At 37.7% G+C, this 20,351-nt stretch overlaps 1 protein-coding gene across 5 annotated transcripts in view; it reads right to left on the bottom strand.

Annotated features, from left to right (window-relative positions):
- FNIP2 (folliculin interacting protein 2) overlaps positions 1-20,351 on the bottom strand; it is a 46,694-nt gene that overhangs the window by 6,389 nt on the left and 19,954 nt on the right. For 3 of the 5 annotated variants that reach the window (XM_031614299.2, XM_090138450.1, XM_090138448.1), the window contains exons 2-16: positions 20,199-20,325; positions 17,618-17,752; positions 16,417-16,517; positions 16,266-16,337; positions 15,540-15,640; positions 15,304-15,393; positions 14,021-14,092; positions 13,261-13,390; positions 10,444-10,645; positions 9,791-9,879; positions 8,813-8,959; positions 8,498-8,667; positions 3,959-5,282; positions 3,091-3,247; positions 1,728-1,928 (exon numbers count right to left, since the gene is read on the bottom strand). In XM_031614299.2, coding sequence (XP_031470159.1) covers positions 1,728-1,928; positions 3,091-3,247; positions 3,959-5,282; positions 8,498-8,667; positions 8,813-8,959; positions 9,791-9,879; positions 10,444-10,645; positions 13,261-13,390; positions 14,021-14,092; positions 15,304-15,393; positions 15,540-15,640; positions 16,266-16,337; positions 16,417-16,517; positions 17,618-17,752; positions 20,199-20,325 — 3,118 coding nt within the window. The remainder of the gene's footprint in view (positions 1-1,727; positions 1,929-3,090; positions 3,248-3,958; positions 5,283-8,497; positions 8,668-8,812; positions 8,960-9,790; positions 9,880-10,443; positions 10,646-13,260; positions 13,391-14,020; positions 14,093-15,303; positions 15,394-15,539; positions 15,641-16,265; positions 16,338-16,416; positions 16,518-17,617; positions 17,753-20,198; positions 20,326-20,351) is intronic. The other 2 variants (XM_031614300.2, XM_090138449.1) reach the window with 1 other exon arrangement.

The raw sequence follows: 20,351 nt of genomic DNA, 5'->3' as shown, positions 1-20,351 counted from the left end.
TTCTACTACCCTCTCACCTTGATATACTGCAAAGCTCTTTACAGGACAGCTGCCAGCCTGAAGCACCACCAAGGCATCACCACCTGTCCTTCATTCAGACTTAGGTTGGCTTTTGATTACTGCTGTACCACAAAAAACTTAAAACTTATTATGTGAGAAGTAACTGCAGGCTCGTACACTTGTAAAAGAATCTTCAAGCATACAGCATCATGTAAATGTTTGATCTATACCAGTACACACACTTTTGTCAAAATTTGTCAGCATGACCATGATAGAAGAGCCACACTTCTCCCCCTGGAGTTCAGTGGACCACTTCTCCATTCTTTCATTATTCTGCTCCTGCTGGCAAAAATCTGTACAATCTGACAGAAGGACCAAAGTATCTTTAATGCAGACTAGAGAAAAAAGCTTCTGTGATTGTCATTTTACTGCGACTATTCGTTAAAAAAAGGAAATCAAAATACTCCACTTCCTCAAAGCATACAGAAATTGCATATAAAAATCCCAAAGCAAGAGTGGAAAAAACACTTTCATTGCAGAACCAACTCATGAGCTCAAAACTGCCAGAGAGTAAGGTGCTCCTATGCAAGCACTACAATTAACCAAACCCACAGGCTTTTCAGTGCCCAAAAGGATCCTGAAAGGACACTGATATTCACATTCTTGGCCCTAGTACTTCAAGAACTTCAAATAATCAATACCACTAATTTTATCCCAAACAGTGTCAGCTCAATATTTACAGCTGTTAATATTGAGCTCCATCGTTCTCTTCCATCTACTAGCCCAGCCATTTCACAAGGCTTCCTACAAACAAAGCTTTTTAAGGCTATCTGCTGTAGAACAAACTGATTCTGCTCACTTAAAACTTAAACACCTCATCTTTCCCCAGATATAACGGTGTGTTTAAAACCGTGTTATAATTATTGCTGTCATACTGGGGGTAATTTGCTGTTTTGGCTGATTACAGCAACTCAAAGAGCTACTCATTTGCTCTGATGAACTGTACTAGTGAGGATAGGAGAGGATGCTGTGGGAAGAGCATTATGCAGTATAAAAAGAAATAACATCCTCTGCTGCAACCCATCCAACCCAAAGGGTTTTCAGATTTCAGTATCCTCCCAGAAATCCAGTGGGAAGCATGTCAGCAAGGTGATCTGAGGCAGGACTGACAGATTTGGCTAGAATATGCATAAAATTGAAAGGTCAGGTAAACACACACAGGTATACCACAGGTATACATATTTGGAGGGAAGAGAGAAGGCATCCACTAGCTGTTGTTTGAAAAAAGAATTGCCCAAGAACAGAAAACTGTATGGTAGAAACTGGCTTAGGTAGACAGAAGCTTTCAACAGTAGGGAATTGAGAAGATTACAAAAAAAAATAAATCCAAGTCAAATTTAACAACCCTAATCATAAATATGTGAGGGTCATGTTAAAATTGCCTAAGTAACTTTAGTTCTGTCACATTTATTTCGGAGCAGAGTTGATTTTAACCTATTGCAAGTAAATTAAGTTAGAAACAGTATGAGTAACTGAACTGTAGCATGTCTGTGCTACAGGTTTTTTTTGTTTTTTGTTTTGTTTTAAATCTGTTACACCAACTTACCTACATCAATAAACTAATATCTGACAGGATCCAATAAAACACACAGCATACAAAACTCTGCACTTGTTAACTAAGCTAAACAATTTCTATTAGCTTCAGTTTTCAGTAAAGTAATACTTACAAAGTCAGCTGGGAGGTTGAGTTTATAAAGCTGTAAAATAGACTGGAGTAAACTGGATACTTGACTTGACACCAAGACATCTTTGCCTAACTTCATATTGTCCATCATTTTCCTCTGGCTTGTAGCTACTTGTACATTCCATTTATCTGTGTCTGCAATAATACAGACAGCTTCTGCTATTGGTTCATCTAGCACTGGATGCTGCAATAGATACAAGACAAACATTATGCCACACTTCCATACACGTTTCCACAACTTAGTTTGCTGCTCCACTCTTATTCACCTTGTAGCTAGGGATTATAAAGTGATCCAAATGAATGTTTTTGTCCAATAGGAAGATTGTCCAATAGTTAGACAGAAGTATCTCAATAAAAAATGAGACAGAACACCAGTTTCAGAGACAGATTTGACATCCAGTAACACTGTTAAGTATAAACTGTCAATTTGAGAAAGGCATTTAAATAGTTTTTTTTAGTAGAGCTTCAGAATCTCAACTCCAATACTTTTTCTTCACTAATGGTATTCCAGCTTCAATGAGAAAGTTCTTTCAAAACAAATCGGGTATTAATTACACTGATGCAGCTGCAATGAAAGTAAATTTGATGTTTCATGTTTGTGATGAAGATAATGTGTGCATAAAGAAGCAGTATCATATTAAAGCAATTTGACATTTAAAAATAAATTGCACATGTCACCGTTTTGGACACTGCACTGAAGTCACTCCAGCAGGATAATTCTTAATTGCTCTGCAAAGAAGCAGTGAGCAATCACTACACTAACATGTAAATTGCATACTAGATGCACTCAACGTTACTTTAGTGAAGGATTAGTTATAAATTAATCATTTGGTGCACCTAAGAGTAAGAATATCACAAAGATCCTATCCACAGTCAACTAACTTTATTTATTAAGTCAGTTATTCCTGCTATAGACTAGTACAACACAAGCTTCCACAAGACTTATTTGCCTTGCAACAAATGCCCCTCAGTGGCAAGCTGTTTCCAACAAGTCACTTTACACCTTCATAAAATACAGATAACTGTCTCCAATTGTGACTGAAAATAAGTGGTTTCAGAGATTTTTCCTTGTAACTTCAAGCTGCAGCCATTTTTTCCTTGTGTTTATCTTTTAAGGGAAAACTGAAGAGAATACAAGGAAAAAAAGTGATTCTGGTGTGAATGGGTTTCTCACGCAGTGATTTAAGGGGCTTTCTTTCAAGGAAGATGATGTGTCAGGTGTGGCTGTTAAGAACTAGCTAACAGGAAAAAAAAAGCAAGTTCTAAAGTACAAAATACCACGTTTCTGGAGCTTCTCAGTAATATCAGCAACTTCTACTATGACTTAGAGCAGTACTTTAACTCACATGCATTGCATGAAGTAGGTCTGCTAGTAGACACTGCTTAAGTTTTTCATCATTATTTACTCCATGCAGCACTAGATCAGGCACATATGTATGACAGTAACCACCTAGAAGCGATCTCCCGAAGTTTTTCACACACTGTCTGCTGACTGTGTTTGATCTGAAATAAAAAAAATAGAAAGCAGTTAGGATTCTTGCTTGACAGACTCCATTCAGATTATAACAATGTTTGATTAACCCCCTCCGCTTGGTTTTATTGCAAATTTTAATCAATAACTGTACTAAAAAAACTGTGAATCAATTATTAATTGATTACTCTTTGAAACCATAATTTTGTAACTTCAGTGCTGTATTGATTCCTTTAAATTTCAGAAAAGGCAAATCTACCTGCACTAGAACCTGTGGTATGTATGATCCCTGTTTAACAGGTTTGCTAAATTTGAGTTCTCAAACTCAGCACAAGCAGCAAAAATCTTTCTAGCTTCCTAACATGCATCAGGAAGCTCCACGTGCATCAGTAAAGATCAAAAGTTTTCAAATGGGATGCTCTTATTCAAAGTTGCATTTAGTCATCAATCAGCTTAAGCAACACTGAAGTTTGCTCGTCTTCAAATAGGACAGTCTACACTGAGTGTTTCAGGCAATCAGCCTCACCACTTTTATTAAACACCTGAAGAACACTGTCAAAAAAATTCACTGCAAATAACAGCTTGGTCTTGGTCATCTTTTTGAAATACACTGTCTGGGTCTGTAATGCAAGCAACTTGACATCCCAGCAGTCTTCAGGCTTCTGAAAACAAATTCTGAACACCTTTAGCGTACCAACAACTTTTGACTCCCTTCAGTTCTAAGTTAATTTAAACTCCTTTACCTTGGTAGAGGAAGTTCCACTTCTGCAAACTCTTCAAGCCGCTTGCTGACGTTATCGTGACGCACTTCATCAGGAATACAACAATCACCTTCTTCGTCGCTGGCTCCAAGAGCACTGTCTGAACTCTCATTCCTTGGAATGTCCCCCTCAACTCTGAAAGGGGTTTTTCTTCTAGCATCCCCACAGGGGACATCTTTAGCACCTAGTTTAGGGGATTCTATTTTGACAGCAGAATCTACTTCTACACAGCCAGGCGAATAGCTCTCCAGATTGCCAGAGCATGAAGTTCTAGTTTCTTTTATGCTTGGCAATGTTACAGTTTCTACGTTATGGACTGACAAAAGTCGTTCACCTGAAACTGTGTTCTCTAAATTTACTTCAGTTCCTTTATTTTCCATACGTTGGTTATTAAGCATACTCCCCTGCCCCTCACAAGATGAGATGTGTGCATAACAAACACGATGCTTACTGTATGGCAAAGAGGCAGCTTCACAGCTTTCTTTTTGATTCTGGGAAGCATCCACAGTCAGATTTGTAGAACTTGAGGCACAGTGTATTATTACCTCTGGATTTTTTCTCAATACCTTCAGATTCTCTTCCATTTCTCTCCTTTGAGTTTCTAAGTCTGACTCTGGTGATGCAGAGCTTCCAATCCGAAAGGTGACCTTTTCTAAATGTGAACTCCTGCGGCCAGACCTTTCAGGACAAGGTAAAGCAGATGACCTACTAGACAACTGCTTTTCCACTTTTCTTTCATTCTGATTTTTGTTCTTCCTTACATCTGTTAAGTCCTCCAAATCAGATGGCTCTTCAAAGTGGTAGGGCACAGTTCCTGCATCAGTGACAGTTCTTTTCCCACTGTCAGTTGCTCCTTTACATAAAATGCTAGTTAGACAGTCGACAGATGTTTCAGAATTCTGACTGACTTTTCCTATGGTTTCTTTCTTCTCTTTTGAAGAGACTGGCACAGTGTAAGAGCCTTTTGGGTTATATACCCACTCTGCAATAGTATGATTCTTACTTCGATCATTTTTTGGAGGTAGGATTGGAGGCACGAGAGCAGGTTCATTTTTGACAGTGACAACGACATAGTCAGACTCTTCTATCTCTCCTTTTTCTAGTGCAGTTGTGATCTTGCTTCCATTTAGCACCTGTTCTTCTTCTCCAGCTGCCTCGCTCCATGTCAGCTGGTTTTCCTGCAGCTCAGAGCACCGAATGAAGTAAGTTAGAACATAGAGCAAGCGCTGCACCAACTCTTTACGTTTCCCAACAACAACAGTTCGAGTCAATCTAACTGGAGAGCCTATGGCACCATAGAGATCACCTAGACAGGAAAATAAGAATTTCACATGGAATTCATTGTAAAACAGCATTCACTACGGACACAAATCAGACAATTTATTTCACGGTCATTTGTAGGAGTTTAAAGCACAGAATAACAAAAGAAATCCCTTGACGTTTCCCACACCTGGTTTGCATCCAGAAGGTTTTTTTGCTGTTCTTGTGAGGGTTTGGCTGTTATTATTCAGTTTCTTCCTGTTCAGATTTTTATTTATAAAATGGTTACAAGATATTATCGTGTAGAAATTGACATAACAGATGGTGAAGAAGAAAAAAAGTCTCTCCCTGAAGCCAGCTATGCTATTCCTTATTTTACTGCTAGCTATTTTTTATTCCCCTCACTTAGATACTCTGTTTGATTGCAGTCACTTTTTCTTCCCATTTCTGTTAAACATATAGATAGAGTCTATACCTTTCAGGACTGAGATATCAAAAAAATCACAGGAAGATCCAGTATTAGTTTAATAAATGAGATTAAAAAAATTTAAAAAAGTAAAAAAGAAAAAAAAAACCTTCCTTATTGGGCAAGGCACACGTGCTTCAGTATGGTAGTGAGGTTGACTCCAAGTAGGAACCTTTTACTTTGACAGAGAGTAGAGGAGGACATGGAGATATATTTACTATTCAAAACACAACTATAACGTGACAGGTGGGCATTAGGACATAATCTGAAATAAAAAAGCTCATTTATTCAAAAAAAAAAACCTGCTATATTCTACTTTCAATACCTTTGTTGTGAAGACATATTTATCTTCCAGCTGCCTATTATCTTCTATCAGTTGAAGGATTTCCACCCAATGTTCTGAGTGAAGTAAACGTAGGCAAACAGCCAATAAGGCAATTTTTGCATACTCTACTCTAGTCAAAGATGAACTAACTCAAGACACGTCCTCTGCCAGGTTGAGTTAACTTGAGCACCCTCTAAATGACTGCTTGGTGTTAACACCAGCAGATGGGAAACTGCTACCAAAAGCTGTTTTCTATAGCCAATCTAAGTGTTCACACTGAAACCAAGTTTCTCTAGTCTGGGCTTTATAAGCTGCCAGCTAACTTAGATTTCTCTAAGTACTAAGCACTTACTGAGGGCTGCTCAAACGTTCTGAACCAATTATCCCACCAGAATTCTTGTACAGACCTCATGAAAGAGTACTAAATGAAACAATCATACCTTTAGGAAGATTTCTACCAAGAGCAAGAGGAAGTCTGGTTTCAACATGAGGAAGATAAAACAGTGAAAGAAAGTGCATGCCTAACCTCCTGTGAGCCATACAGGACTCAGAAGTAATAATATTCTCCTGACTTCATTCTTGCAGGAGAAGCATCAATGAGACAGTAGTTCCACCACTCTCACTTGCAGTCTCCCCTGCCAAGATCTGTCAATTCCCATGATGCAAGCAATGCACTGGAGAAAAGAGGCACTGCTATCCTGTCCTCCCCCATGGGCTTTTGCACACAGTCCCACAGATTAACATGCAAGGACATTGATTCCTCAGTATTGGAAATTGAGCTACAGACTATTCAATTGGAATTTCATTAAAATCAGTACCTGGTAGGCCATGAGGGCTAGCAGTTTGGCAAGGCAATTGAAGATGTTTTCTTTCAAGCTGAGCACAGTTACTATGGAAATCAGATTCAGGATTTGTGTTCATTTGCACGATTTACTTTAAATATGACATTAATAAGACAGTAAAATTCAAAACTGCAGTCATCAAAATATACAATTGTGAAGCACATTAGATTGAAGATGACATTTAAAAGACTGTCTTATTTACAGCGTTACCTACAGCTGTACCAATATGCAATTGCAATCAGTATATAGTGGGACATAGCTTTGAAGGTGGAAAAGCAGGTACATAAAAATACTTGACAAGAAAGGTCATTTCCATTTTTAAAGCAGTAGGCCTCATGATTTTTTTTCTTTTTCCACCTTTCTAAAGAAAGAGACCAGCAGAGGGCAACATCTTACTTCTCACATCAGTTATTGCAACCACTTGACACTAAATCCTGGGCTTTGAAAGAATAAAACCTGTCAGAAAGCACTTTTAGAATTTGTCTGGGCTGGTAGCAACACACAGCCTAAGAGGGCAAAAGGAAGAAACAATTTCTTGACAAGTCAACTGTTGTACCTCTGGGAGTCACCATAAGACCTACTGCCTACTTCACACCTCCACTTTAGCTGGTTTGTTTATCCCCAGGTCTGGCTCCATCCTCAACAACCTGAGCAAGTTTCTGTTTTTTTCCTCCCTGGGAAGTCTAATCCATTACTACTCTGTGTTACCTTTTAAAGACACACTGAAACAGGAACACTTCCACAACTACATCTCTGAGGTAACAATTCTTAGCTTCTCAATGACTGAGGAGAACTAAACTAGACAATAAGCAAGAAAGCCCATGGTGTGCCCATGTTTTACTTTATATGCCAATACAGTATACCATTTAAAGTTAAGGATGATCTGATGTAAAATTCACACCTGCTGCCCAGACCACCAACAATTCTGTTGCCCAGAATTTTCTCACTGGCAGCATTATTCTCTCAGCTCTCTTTCACCTACTTGTTTGACTTAATTAATCCCCACTACCAAGATAATTTGTAAGCTGTGTTAGGTTAGAGAACAGCGTAAGGAGCTGGGCACGAAGAGAAATCCTATCCCAAGCCCCATTCATGTAACTCTGAATAAATGGAGGCACTGCTAGTTGCTAGACTTTTACTCTGCTTCTTGGTGTCCATGCTAGCTCCACGAAGTAAAGGGGAGCCTGGACAGTCCCAATTATATTCTCTCCATCCAGCCTACTTCCTTTTATTCTTCTCAGACTGCTCAGGTCATTCACAGCACTTGCAGCCTTCTTAAGATGTCTAAAGAAGTTACCTAACCAAGCAGTGTTACTGAGAACAACAAAGAAAACCAGGCCATACTAACATGTCCAAATACACTTGCTTAGCTTGATTCAAGACATCTGTTTGTAACTCTGCCCAGCTTGTAACAAGGAAAACTAGCAAATGTGATCCAGAGTTCTACTACTACTCAAGTTCCTCAAGTCAGTGGCAGAGGATGGCAATGACAGCGAAGCTCAGGTTTAGCCTGAGAAACAGCATCTGATTTTAACATGACATGGAGGAATTCATGCTTCCAAGCAGCTTACAGAAGAGGAGTGGATTATAGTTATAGAGAAAACTGAAGCTTTCAATTTTTCACTGACCAAGCTGTGCCCAAAGAGGGTTATATGGATGGGATTTTGCCAGCATGTTCACAAACTGCGAAGTACGCTTCTCAGAGAAGGCCTTTATAGGAGGATGGTCAACTGGCATTACTGTCGGAACCCAAGCCAGATGATACGTCAGCACCGCAGTTAACAAAGCAGCAAAGAACCTAGGAAAAAGAAGATAACGTGACCAAAGTAACACTGGCCAAAAGAATATCACATTATATTGATCATATATTGATCATATCTGAGAAGCACACAAGCTTTCAGGAAATATCGACAGTGGGAGGTATAGAGCAGAAGAAAGCTTACTGGTTTTTGTTGATCTGTTCTATCAGAAATGTAAATTCTTTAAGAAAACGCTGGCATAGCTGGTTCTTTTCCAGGGTATTGGACATCATATTAAGCCACACTGGCTCTGCAATCCTTGGAACAGAATATAAATTCCAGATGGTAATTCTGCTCAAAGAAAACAAAAGAAATCCCCCAAAAGTCAGGTGTTAACATGTACATGTCAAATCTGCAAATACAAGTAGAACATTTTCTCTTCTGTTGTCCAATGCTTTTTATTTATGCAAGAGTTAGGAGACAACAAATGTGTTTGCCTGGAAAACATCTCCAATTACCAGTGTCCCACAAAACCAGTCTGTTCAAATCTGTGTACAAATAGCAGCATCTTCATACAAATCACATCTCCTCTCTCTTGCATTCCTCTGTGAATTTGTATTTAGAGAAGTGCAAATCATTTACTGTGGGGGGAATAACATTCTATTCATTGCAGCAATTTCATTCCATATTCTGGACTTTACAGAACCTGCATCCCACCAATGCCTTGTCTCTCTGTTGGCCTGCCTTCCTTGAAGTGTGATTGTCCCTTTTCCCTCAAGTATCAAAAAGAAGTTCACAACAACTTTCCTGTCAGTTCCACTGCCCAGCATCTAGTTAGGTGTAAACAACTGATCTGACTGAATATAACAATCAATCCACTTGTCTGCACAGACATCAGCAAAAGTCAAATCTTGACTTTTGACTTCAAGAACTGACAGTCCTAAGTACAGTTGAGCAAAACAAAGTATTTGTTTCACTTTCCTTCTAAAAATGGCTAAGACAGTTTTGCTTAAGTTTTCTAAAAAAAAAAAATCTATGCAATATTCAGCACAAAAAGTTCATTCACAATAAATTCAAGACCAACTAAATTACAAAACCCTGCAATCAACTGCTTATGATTCACATATCTTTAGAGATGCATGAAAACAGCTCTCCTTGTAAGTCAGAATTCCATCAACTCACCTGAATTCTCCCAGGGCATCCATGACACGGCTGATATAAACCTGCACTCTCTGGCTGGATTCTGCTATTTTTCTACATGAGATCATGGCCTTGATTAAGAGTTAAAGACACAAAACAGCTTCTTAAAGGACTCGCATTCTTCATTTTTTAAGCTTCATAAACATGTCAAAATAATTGAGATCTAGCCCCAGTCTTATGCAGCCACTTAGGACAGCAATGGCTGCCAACCTCCCTCCATCTCATGATGAAAGACCAATCACTAAAACTAAACAAGGGGAGATAATAAACCATTGCTGATAGTAAGGGGAAGGCAGCAACACAAATTTGTAGTCGCTCTTTTAGTAACAGCAGGAAAAGGATAGAACATCATTTCCACAGTCTCTAGGGAATGGGGACAACCTCAATGAAATATGACTAGAACAAAAGAAAAGCCACCCATAGCAGAAAACTCTCCACTTTCATAGAAAGGAAACCACACCTCCTTTTCAGCAAATGCTAAATTCCAACTCTGGGCACAGGCTCAAGACTACATGTATAACGAGGGAGGGAAGGTTCAAGCCACGCATCTCCCACTCTTCATCTATCAGTCTCTAGAATTCTTCATTCTGTTTGACAGTTATGCCTTCACATTAAAATAAACCAGCGTTCTGTACCTTTTCTATTGCATACTTCAGTTTGTTCATGTGGGATTCAAAAAGAGGGAAGTGAGAGAAAAAGAAATCTTGGAAGTTCTTCTGTGCATCTTCTTTTTCAGGCAGAGAGAAGATTATGCTGATGGCAATTTTTTTCCTCCGGACCATTGCAGGATTGGAGCTGCAGCTCTCGTCAGCCATACTAAACATTTCTTCAGTTGACCTATAAGATAGTTGTTTTTTTTTTCTTTGAACAGTTAACTATGTATAGATAAGTCATTTATCTTCTATCCTTAACTCTATACATTACAAGGGAATTTATTCTTTGGTGTTCTTTGACTATTTACATAAATCTGAAAAAACTATCTTTAAGTATATTATACCAGTAAGTAAAACAATATTGTCAAAATTTCTTTTGGAAGGAATGTTTTAACTGAAAAACTGCTTTTAATCCACACTGAGGAACTGTAAGGAGAGAACTACAAATAAAGACAAGAAAAAGCCACAGGAACAGGAAATGGACGCATTCGTAGCAGCTTATAGAGAAGTAGCTTACTTTTGGACTTTGTGAATGAAATCTACAATGTCAGGGAGCAATAATTAAATGCTTGAAAGCTTTCAATGTCAGAATTATCTTGAAATGAAACTTGTCACATTTTTAAGCCACTATGGAGCAATTATCAAGATGAAAGTCTGAATCGTAAGCTTTCATTCTAGGCTTACTCTAAAAATAAGTGCTTTACAGTTTAATTGGTTTACTAAAGTTATATACACAAAAGTTTCTCATCACAAAGGTACAAGTCCAGGAATACAGGAAAAAATAAACAATGAAAAACCCCAGCAAAAACAGTCTGTGGGAAACTAGAGCTCAAGACAAAAACACAACCTCATTTGAACTTCAGGAACTTGCATGCAGAGACAAAATTCCCAAGGAAGTTTGGAAAGGATGGGTCAGTGAACATCTTAGAAACATCACAAGTATTTGTACTGCTTCCCAGGAACAGGAATTGAAGAATCACAGTCTGCAAGAAAAGCCTTTCAACAAAGCAGCTGATCTAGCTTGTCTGCCAATTGACCACATGAAGTTCCAGCTACACATCTCATTTTCTGAGCTATTGGCCTAAAACATCACTCACTGAAACCGTAGAATCTTGGCTGTACAAACTGAAATGCAAGCTCTGTTGTCATTGAAGTATTCAGCCAGAAACCTACTGTTTCTCCATCAAGCCATCGTAAAACAATAAGTATTACAAAGAGGCCTTTTGGCTTGCAAAGAACCCTCAGCCAAAGGTAATTCTAGACAGCTGAACTAATAATGCCCTGTTTCCAAGATCTTTCTACAGCATGGATTCTCCAACACGGAATAAAAACAAGCTATTTCTATTACTGAGTAACAAGCCCAATAGGAGTGGGGTAATGTTTAAGTAAGTTCTTTACAGAGAGAGTGGTGAGGGGCTGGAACAGCTGCCCAGAGAGGCTGTGGATGCCCCGTCCATCCATGGAGGTGTTCAAGGCCAGGTTGGATGGGGCCCTGGGCAGCCTGGGCTGGTATTAAATGTGGAGGTTGGTGGCCCTGCATGTGGCAGGGGGGTTCATGAAAGATTCATGATCCTTGAGGTCCTTTTCCAACCCTGGCCATTCTGTGATAGTTTAGTGAACAATAAGTCCACTTTCCTTTAAAAAATGTTTTATTTTTCTAACACTTCAACAACACATTCTGTTTCTTGAAGTATTAGATTCAATTATTTCAAAGAGGAAATAATTTATTTCCCTCTCAATGTTTTAACTTCCTTTGCATATACGCACAGCCTTACTGCTCTAGGAAACTAGACAAAAGAGTATTTCCATTTGCTGAAAGCAAAATGTTTGTTAGCTCATTCTCAACTGCAAGTGTGATTGATTTGGAAAACATGACCACTATGTGAGCACAACTGCACAATTAACATTAAAAATATTTCTGCAAGAACATCCAAAAAAATCACTGAAGGGTTGAAACTAAGAAAAGAAGTTGACTCTGAGCTAGGACATATTTCAAACTGGGCCTTTCAAAAAAATGTGTTTTTATTTTTGACTGACCACATTTCAACCAGAAGCTTTTAAGATTCTCCTAACCAAAGACAGCAGAGAGAGACAAGCCAAACAGTAGAAACTGCTCGTAGTTCTCCACTAATTCTACACTGTCTCTGGGTGCAGGTAGACAAGCACATATGAGCAGATAATCAAGACCCATTCACTATTTTGCAGCTGACAAGACAAGAATGTGCTTATTAGCTACAAAAGATCTGCTGCATTCCATGCTTTGTTGTGCCACTGAGCTGCAAAAGCTAATAAAATTCCAAAACAGAAGCCAATCTTTTTTTTTTTTTTTTTTTTTTTTTAAAATCACTGCTCTTTCCCTCCTCCTATTTTGGCAGAAGTCACACCAGGAACATCCTGTGCCAGCCAAAAGAGCCATCATGGGCTATTACTCCAAGATTTCAGTAAATGCTCAATAGTCAGACTTCATCATAATGTAACATAATTAAGGCAGTGGTGTTGTTACAAGCTTTCATCTCAATTGATTGCTCCTTCAGAAACAGTTTACTTTTCAGAGTGAGGTCTTTTAACACAGCCTATCCATTCATTAAAAATGAGTATACTCCAAATCAGGCTTTGTAGCTCACATTCAGTTAAAACTCTTTCCTCATATAAGCAATCTTACATAATAAGGACAAGTCAGAATGAATTGCCAGTATTTTTTAAACCATGATTTCTCATTTTAAAGAAAAGAGGCTTAAGATCTATTTAGCTTAACTTATCACCAAGCAGCTATGGTAAACAGAAAGGTGTTACACTCACCATCTTGGAATAATTCCATTCTCTAAACTGGTTGTCTGACTTCGGAGCCAGCGACGTTGATAGCTGCTAGAAGATGATGATGAAGAGCTTGGAGATGGAAAAGGAGTAACCAGAAGACTGCTCAGAGATGCTATCAAAAAAAGAAGGAAAAAAGCAAACACATGAATTATACTGAGTGCCAGTTAAATACTTTTCTTTATACATTGCCTGGGAACAAATTCACACAAATATTTGTTCTTGTTTGCTGATCTTTGTGATACAGCTAGAATAGCTTTCATTTAACTCACTGCAAAAAGTGGCATGATTACTTTAAACAACTATTCTCATCTTAGGACATGATTACATATAGGGTCAGAGATCTTCCCTGCTAGAACATACTAAAAGCAGTCTTATTCTCAGTAAAAGCATTCTGAGATAAGAGGTGCTTACACTCCCACTAGACTAGATAGACCTCTTGGTCTCCCAGCTGCCTCTTTCTACTCAGTGCTAAATTCTCTTCTCTTCCCTTGCTATAGCAGAAGTTCCAGCCAGTTCTTTCTATAATTATAAACTGGTAAAGAGCCAGAAAGTTGTGACTGCAAAAAAAAGAAAGAATATAACAACAAATATTCTTGCATAAAAGGCTTATGACAAAAGCAGAAAGAAAAATCAATAGATGCTAAAAAGATTGGACTTCGGTTCTTCAGGTGCCTAAATTCCAACAAGTTAAAGAACTGTAACATAATTACAAAAGTAGGCAAACAAGACAAACAGCAGATACCTGACCGAGCAATGCCGCTGTCTCTGTCCTCATTCTGTCCTCTGCTGGGCATATCGACAGGTGTACTATGAGCTAAAACAAACAGATCAATAGAAAAATGTTACTTAATTTGTTGCATTATTTGTCAGCATTAAAAAAAAATGTTGAAGATTAAAGGTCATAAAATACTTAAGTTACATCCTGAAACGTTACGCTGGGAGCAGAGGCAGTAGCAAACTCCATGCTCCATACTCATTTCATTTTACCAAAGGAAATTAGTTACTTACCCAATCTAAAAGTTTCTCTAAGAAGCCTAAGAATGTGAATTCTCTTTCACCAGAAATCAGATCCACTTTGAAAAAGTGGACTGGTGGTACTCCCATCTGTTAATCTTGACATTTGTTTTGTGTGCAAGATGATAATTTTACAGAAGTTAACGTTACAATGGAATAGCCAAACGTGAGGTCCACTAAGCTCCTGATTCACTCTCCAAGCAGTAGATTTATCAACTACAAAGTCTCACGAGTAAGAAACATTCACTTTATGTTGTGCTATGTTGAGGTGTTAGTAGTGAAGTCACCAGAATCATAGAGCATGCAAGATTTGCAAAGGCTGTGAAGAAACGCATTGGCATTTTAGTGTTTTGGTTTTGTTTGTTTTTGTTTTTTACCATTAACAAAACTAATTAAGCCCAGTATCTACCCACCTGCATGGCTCATCATAAGCCTGTAAAAGGGCACTTTGTAAAGTCTTAATTTTTGGAAAATTAAAGAAACTGATATTGTAAAAACCTTAAAGACGCTGACACTTCGCTCAAGAAGTAATACTGAAAGTCCACTGCCATATATATATTTTTATATATACATATATATACACACACATATATATGTATTTTTGGGGGGGGGAGGGGAAGCAGTAAGGCACAAGGAAAGAAAAAGCAAGACACCTCCACACTAGCAAGAAATCAGCTATAAGGCAGGAAAAAGTAGTTCTCTAAGAAACGTAAGGGCTTGTTCAGTATTAGACACATTGCATAAAGATATCTTTAAAGTTAAATACTGGAATTATAAACAAAAGATGAAGAAAAAACAATTAATCCATCTAGGTTTGTTTGTTTGTTTAAGAAATATTTTGAGTAGATCTCTGCTGATCTGCTGAAAATTTTGAGCCAGATCTCTGCTGTCACCATCTTAGCCCTTTCTATTTCTAGAGAGTGATTATGTATTCTTTGCAAGGATTCAGAAAGAGCTGAATTTGTGTGTGCTTATGGATGGGTCACACTTTGGTTGGCATTCCACACAAACCTGCAAAGAAAGAAGCACTGCGGATGAGCCGGAGGGGACCTCCTTCAGACACACCCTGCAGCAGTTTGCTGCTACACAGCTGTAACACACCTAGGAAACAAAAGCAATGTAGAGAAAATACAATGCAAAGAAAAAAAAAAAAAAGGTGATGCACAGGAGAAAAAAAAAAGAAACCAACCCTGAATGAACAGATGGTATCACGGTATCAGAAAGACACGGAATATGGAAATATTTACCTAAATTACTTCCACTGCGACAGGTACCCAAGCCATTCTGGTTAGAGCTCAACTTTCCAAGGCTGGGATCTTGGTTAATGTATTCAAAGCTATCCTGTAGGCTATAAGAAAACCAAGTGAAAAACAGGAAGTTTCTAACTTGATCAACAGTCATGAATATCAGCTTGAAGAGTAGGTTCACTTTATAAAAAAACAAAAGCTGAAGATTAACTTCACAATAAAACTGAAGGAACCAGTATGTTTTCTGAAACTGAAAGGAAAGAGTCACTGATGTTCTATGTGAATTCCCTCTTCGAATCACACGTGGGATTGAGTTTATTTAAATTTGCAGGTTTTGAGACAAAAAGGGAACGAGTGAGAAACAGTGCCTATTCTGTTAATGATAAAGGAAACTGAAGCTACTTCAACATACAGGGTGGCATGCTTCTAGCAGCACAAAGAGACAGAAGTTTTGAAACTGTAAGTAATCTCTGGAGCTTGTTGCCTTGGATAAAGTTAGCAGCAGAAGCTAAATTTTTTCTTTTTTTTGGAACTTGAATAGCCTGACAGAGATCTATCGAGTCAACACTTCTTTGCAACAGAGCCTCCATTTTCAGTTTTCTACATCTTGAGCTAAATCAACTTTAAAAGCAGTGACAGAAGACGTACAAAAAGAAAGACGAAGGAAAGACAAAAGCATTGGAGAGGAAACAGGGCGCCAAGGAAGAAAAAAAAGGATGTTCTTACTTGTTGTTGCTTCCACTGAAGCTTCCTACCCTGGCTGAGAAGACTTTACTTATCATCAGCTGTGGGGGAGAGCTGAAAGGATAAACAGCCATTTCAGTGAGTCATCAGTTCCAAGCGGCTGACAGAGCACATCACAGAAAAGGACACTCACCGTATGTAGTGAATTTTCAAGGTGGAGCCTTTGTAACTCATTGCCACTGAGCCAAACATCATTTCTCCCAGCATATTGACGTCAGAAGCTGGTCTGGTGTACTACACAGTTAAGAAGGGAAGAGTCAATAGCGACTATTTCAATATTACTTCAATTTCAAGTAGTGCTATAAGAATGAATTTTGCATGGAGAATACAAATAAATTCTTCTTTCCCACAAAAGCTAAGATCTGGTGTGGTTCTAACACAGTGAATTCAAGTACAATCAAAGGACAATAGTACAATCAAGGAGTAATAGTTGATTTTGCCCACAAAGGGTTCACTGTTACACCTCTTCCCGGGGTGACTCCAGAAAAAAATAAGACAATTTACCATACTTCTAAACTAACCAAACAAAAAACACACCAAAGAAAACCAGCTACATGTCCAGCAACACTCCTGTATAACGGAGTGTTAGAAGAGATGCTTGCAGGATCCAGATCCTATGGCCTGGATCCCCAGGTATCAAACCATTTTATTGATATACATTTTTAAGTACTTCTTCCCAGCCCCCACAGAAAGCTTCTTGGAAGCATCTTCAATCAGAAAGTATTTTGTGAAGACTATGTTTCTAAGCACGATCAGACTGATTACTTATGTTTCCAAGACTGATCATCAATAGCAAATATTGAGAGAAGGTGTCAATTCTGAAGGAAGTTTACCTTCTATTTAAATATAATTCTACCCTAATCTGTGGATGCTTCAAATTACATTTTACTAGATGGAATACTTACACTTTCACTGAAAGACAGCTAGACTACCTTAAAAATAGTTATCATAAAAATTTCATGTTGCAGTAAGATATATTAAGAGTCCCTTTGGTCCATGCTCAACAACTTTTTTTTTTTCCAGCTGACCTGAAGCACAGACAGTCATATTTATAAGAACAGATAAATGTCTAGTGACAATTTCCTATGACTTGCAGATTAATGCTATTAAGTACTTCTGTAATGCCTTCACAGGTAAGGCCAAGATAGAATAAAACTTTAAGATACATCCATGTATTCTTACTCAAAAGATTTTAAAGATAATCACAAGCTTGAGCTATCTACTCAAACCTGTACTATAGTATAACTATAGGTTCAGCCTTTGCAAGTTAAAGCCTCTTTTACATGAACTTCTTCAGTAAAAGAGATAAATACAAGAAGAGTAAGAAACATTACCTGATACTTTGGTATTTGCTCTTTGACATTTTGCGTAACACTTATTGAGAGATTATGGGGAGAAATACTGTTGTTCCCACTGCTTGCTTGACAGGTCCTGACAGAAGTCTTTACAGGAGCATCCTCTGCCATTTTCTATGTCAAAACAGGGCAATACAATGAAAACAATCAAAGCAAACATGAAAATTCTCATCTGTAGAAATACCACGACAAAAGTTTTCCCTAAAACACATTTCAGCAACAGAAACAAAAGTCATTATTTGGAATACACACACCAGTTTCTAAAGACAAAAAGGCCCAGGAGACAGAAAAAGTGGTTACTCTCACATTTAGATCCTCACACAAATTTTCACAGCAATAGGGAATAATTAGGCAAAGTCATATTGGAACAGCATTCCCAATTGTTATGAACACACACTCTGTGTAATGTTTGCCAAAGTTTATGTAAACAAATCTCAGCTTATGAGTTGCTTATAAACCAACTTCTCTAACCATCTGCACAATTAGTCACTCTAGCTGTATATTATTTTGCTCCCTGATCAACAGATCCTTAAACAGAAGGCAATAAAAAATAAGGAATACAACACATCATTTGGTAGAATCAGCTGTTAGTTAAACCTGAATAGGAGTTACAAAAAAACAATCTAATGGATGCTCAGATCCAGACAACTGTTTAAGACTAAGTTTACTGTCAAGTCACTATGACACAAGATCCTAGAATTGATAAAAACAATGTAATGGAAGCCTTGGAAAAACATCGACTACATTAAACGGTTTGTATATTTTTCGTAAGAAAAGATGCATTTAATTCATGGAATTTTCTTTCAAGAAGTTTTCTTGAACGAAAGAAAAAATGAAGCTTCCAATTCCATGATGTTTGTTCTTCTTTAAATTAAACATCAAGGAGATTAGTTAAGTCAAGGAGAAAAGTTAAAGTGACCAGATCATGACAAACATCTTTTGCACACGCTTGAAGGGAACAAAACTAACCTTGCAATGAAGGCTGCTTACACTGCCTTAGAAACCCATCAACTGTACATTTAAGAAATTTTAATTCTGTTAATATATCCTCAATATACCATTATTAATGTAAGCATTCCTTCCTTTAGTGCACATTAAATTGAAGTGCACTTTTGTAAGTCTCATTTCAACCCAGTTTGTATTTCATTGGGAATATGCACTGGCAGAGGTCAAGTTAATTAGGTTTATTTTCTTGTAGGAGACTACATTAACAACACTGAAAAGAAACTGAGTATATAAAACAAATGTATGGTTAAATGGAATATAAATCTGCTAGTTACCACAGGTAAGTTGATGGCATTGCCTGTTTTCAAGCTATGTATTTGAAAACCTAATGTTAAAAGATCTACTGTATTTCAACAAGGTGGGTAAGTGCACAGTATATACACATAATCTTGACTTCAGTTTAAGCAGAACAGACTTTCAGAGTAATTCTCTTATATTTGATTAAATCAATTTCTAGGTTCACTAGTAACACAAACAATTAAGGGTGATCTTGACTTTTTTCTTTTAAAAGTGCACCTAGACCAGTGTTTGCCTAGCAAACAGACAATATTATTTGTCATCTTTCATGAGAAAGGTTATAATCTGCTTTATGCCAGTGTTGCATAGCTTTTGACACAACTTTTTGCAGCTAACCTTTAAAATGTTAAAAGCAAGCAGAACAATGCGCGCTTTTAAATGGAGCCAGAAACATTTCTTCTATCCATCTACTTCTCACACGTTGTGTGTTTTAAACCAACTTGCAGATATAAACTAAGAGCCTGGATACTTGGATTCTTATCACAGTGGGTGGTGGAAAGATTAACATCAGTCTGACCCACATACCCTCATAAGAGGATGATCAGTCATCAGCTGGTGATGCTCATCAGTCTGACTGATTTGGAACCATTATATATTTGCAGTATGAAGTCAGAAATTGCTGGTTTTGCTAAAGCATCTGCATAAATAATTTCAACAAGTCACAGCTATTTGGGTATAGCTAGTGATACAATGCTGGCCTCCTGGATTAAAACTCCTGAATTTAATAAAGACTTCTGAATTAAAAACAAACAACAAAAAAAAGAAATAATTGAAAGCAGAAAAGAAACAGAGCTAGCACAGGAAAAAAGCTATATATTATTTTTCTTCATCTTCCAAAATCACCAAATTTTACCTGAAATGTTGTTTTAATTCACATAAAACAAGCAATTCTATTAATCTAAGCACTAAAGCAAGTCTAGCACATTTAGAGATATACTAGACCTCACTGGAACAACAGGCCTGAACAATAAGAGCTAACAACTAAGCCAAATCCCATCCAACACTGAAAAGGTTAAGGTAGTACTCAATTTAAAGATCACTTGGCTTTGAAGCAAGTCAGGCTTAAGTTCTTAAGTTTCAATACCATATTTGTATTTAAAACTACCAAATAACAAGTGTGTGTTCACAGACTTCTTGGAACTTAACATTCTTATTATAACTTTCACAGAAAAAACCACCACAAATAAGATTAAGAAATTGACATTTTAAAATTCCTGCTTTTTGCACGGGAAATAAAAGCCAAATTAGCATCTCATACCTGAATCACAGCTTCATCAATTTTGCGGACTGCTTTGGAATCAAATAAGACCTGTCTGCCTCTTCTCTCACAGTCCTGGTAAACTATCAGGCGAATTTCATTCAAGTCAAACTCTGATGAGGACCAGCTGCAGATTATAAACAAGATGTTAAA

The sequence above is a fragment of the Phasianus colchicus genome, chromosome 4 (assembly GCF_987193195.1).
Source record: "Phasianus colchicus chromosome 4, bPhaCol1.hap1.1, whole genome shotgun sequence".
Taxonomy (NCBI): Eukaryota; Metazoa; Chordata; class Aves; order Galliformes; family Phasianidae; genus Phasianus; species Phasianus colchicus.
This window is presented reverse-complemented; position numbering and strand designations above follow the sequence as displayed.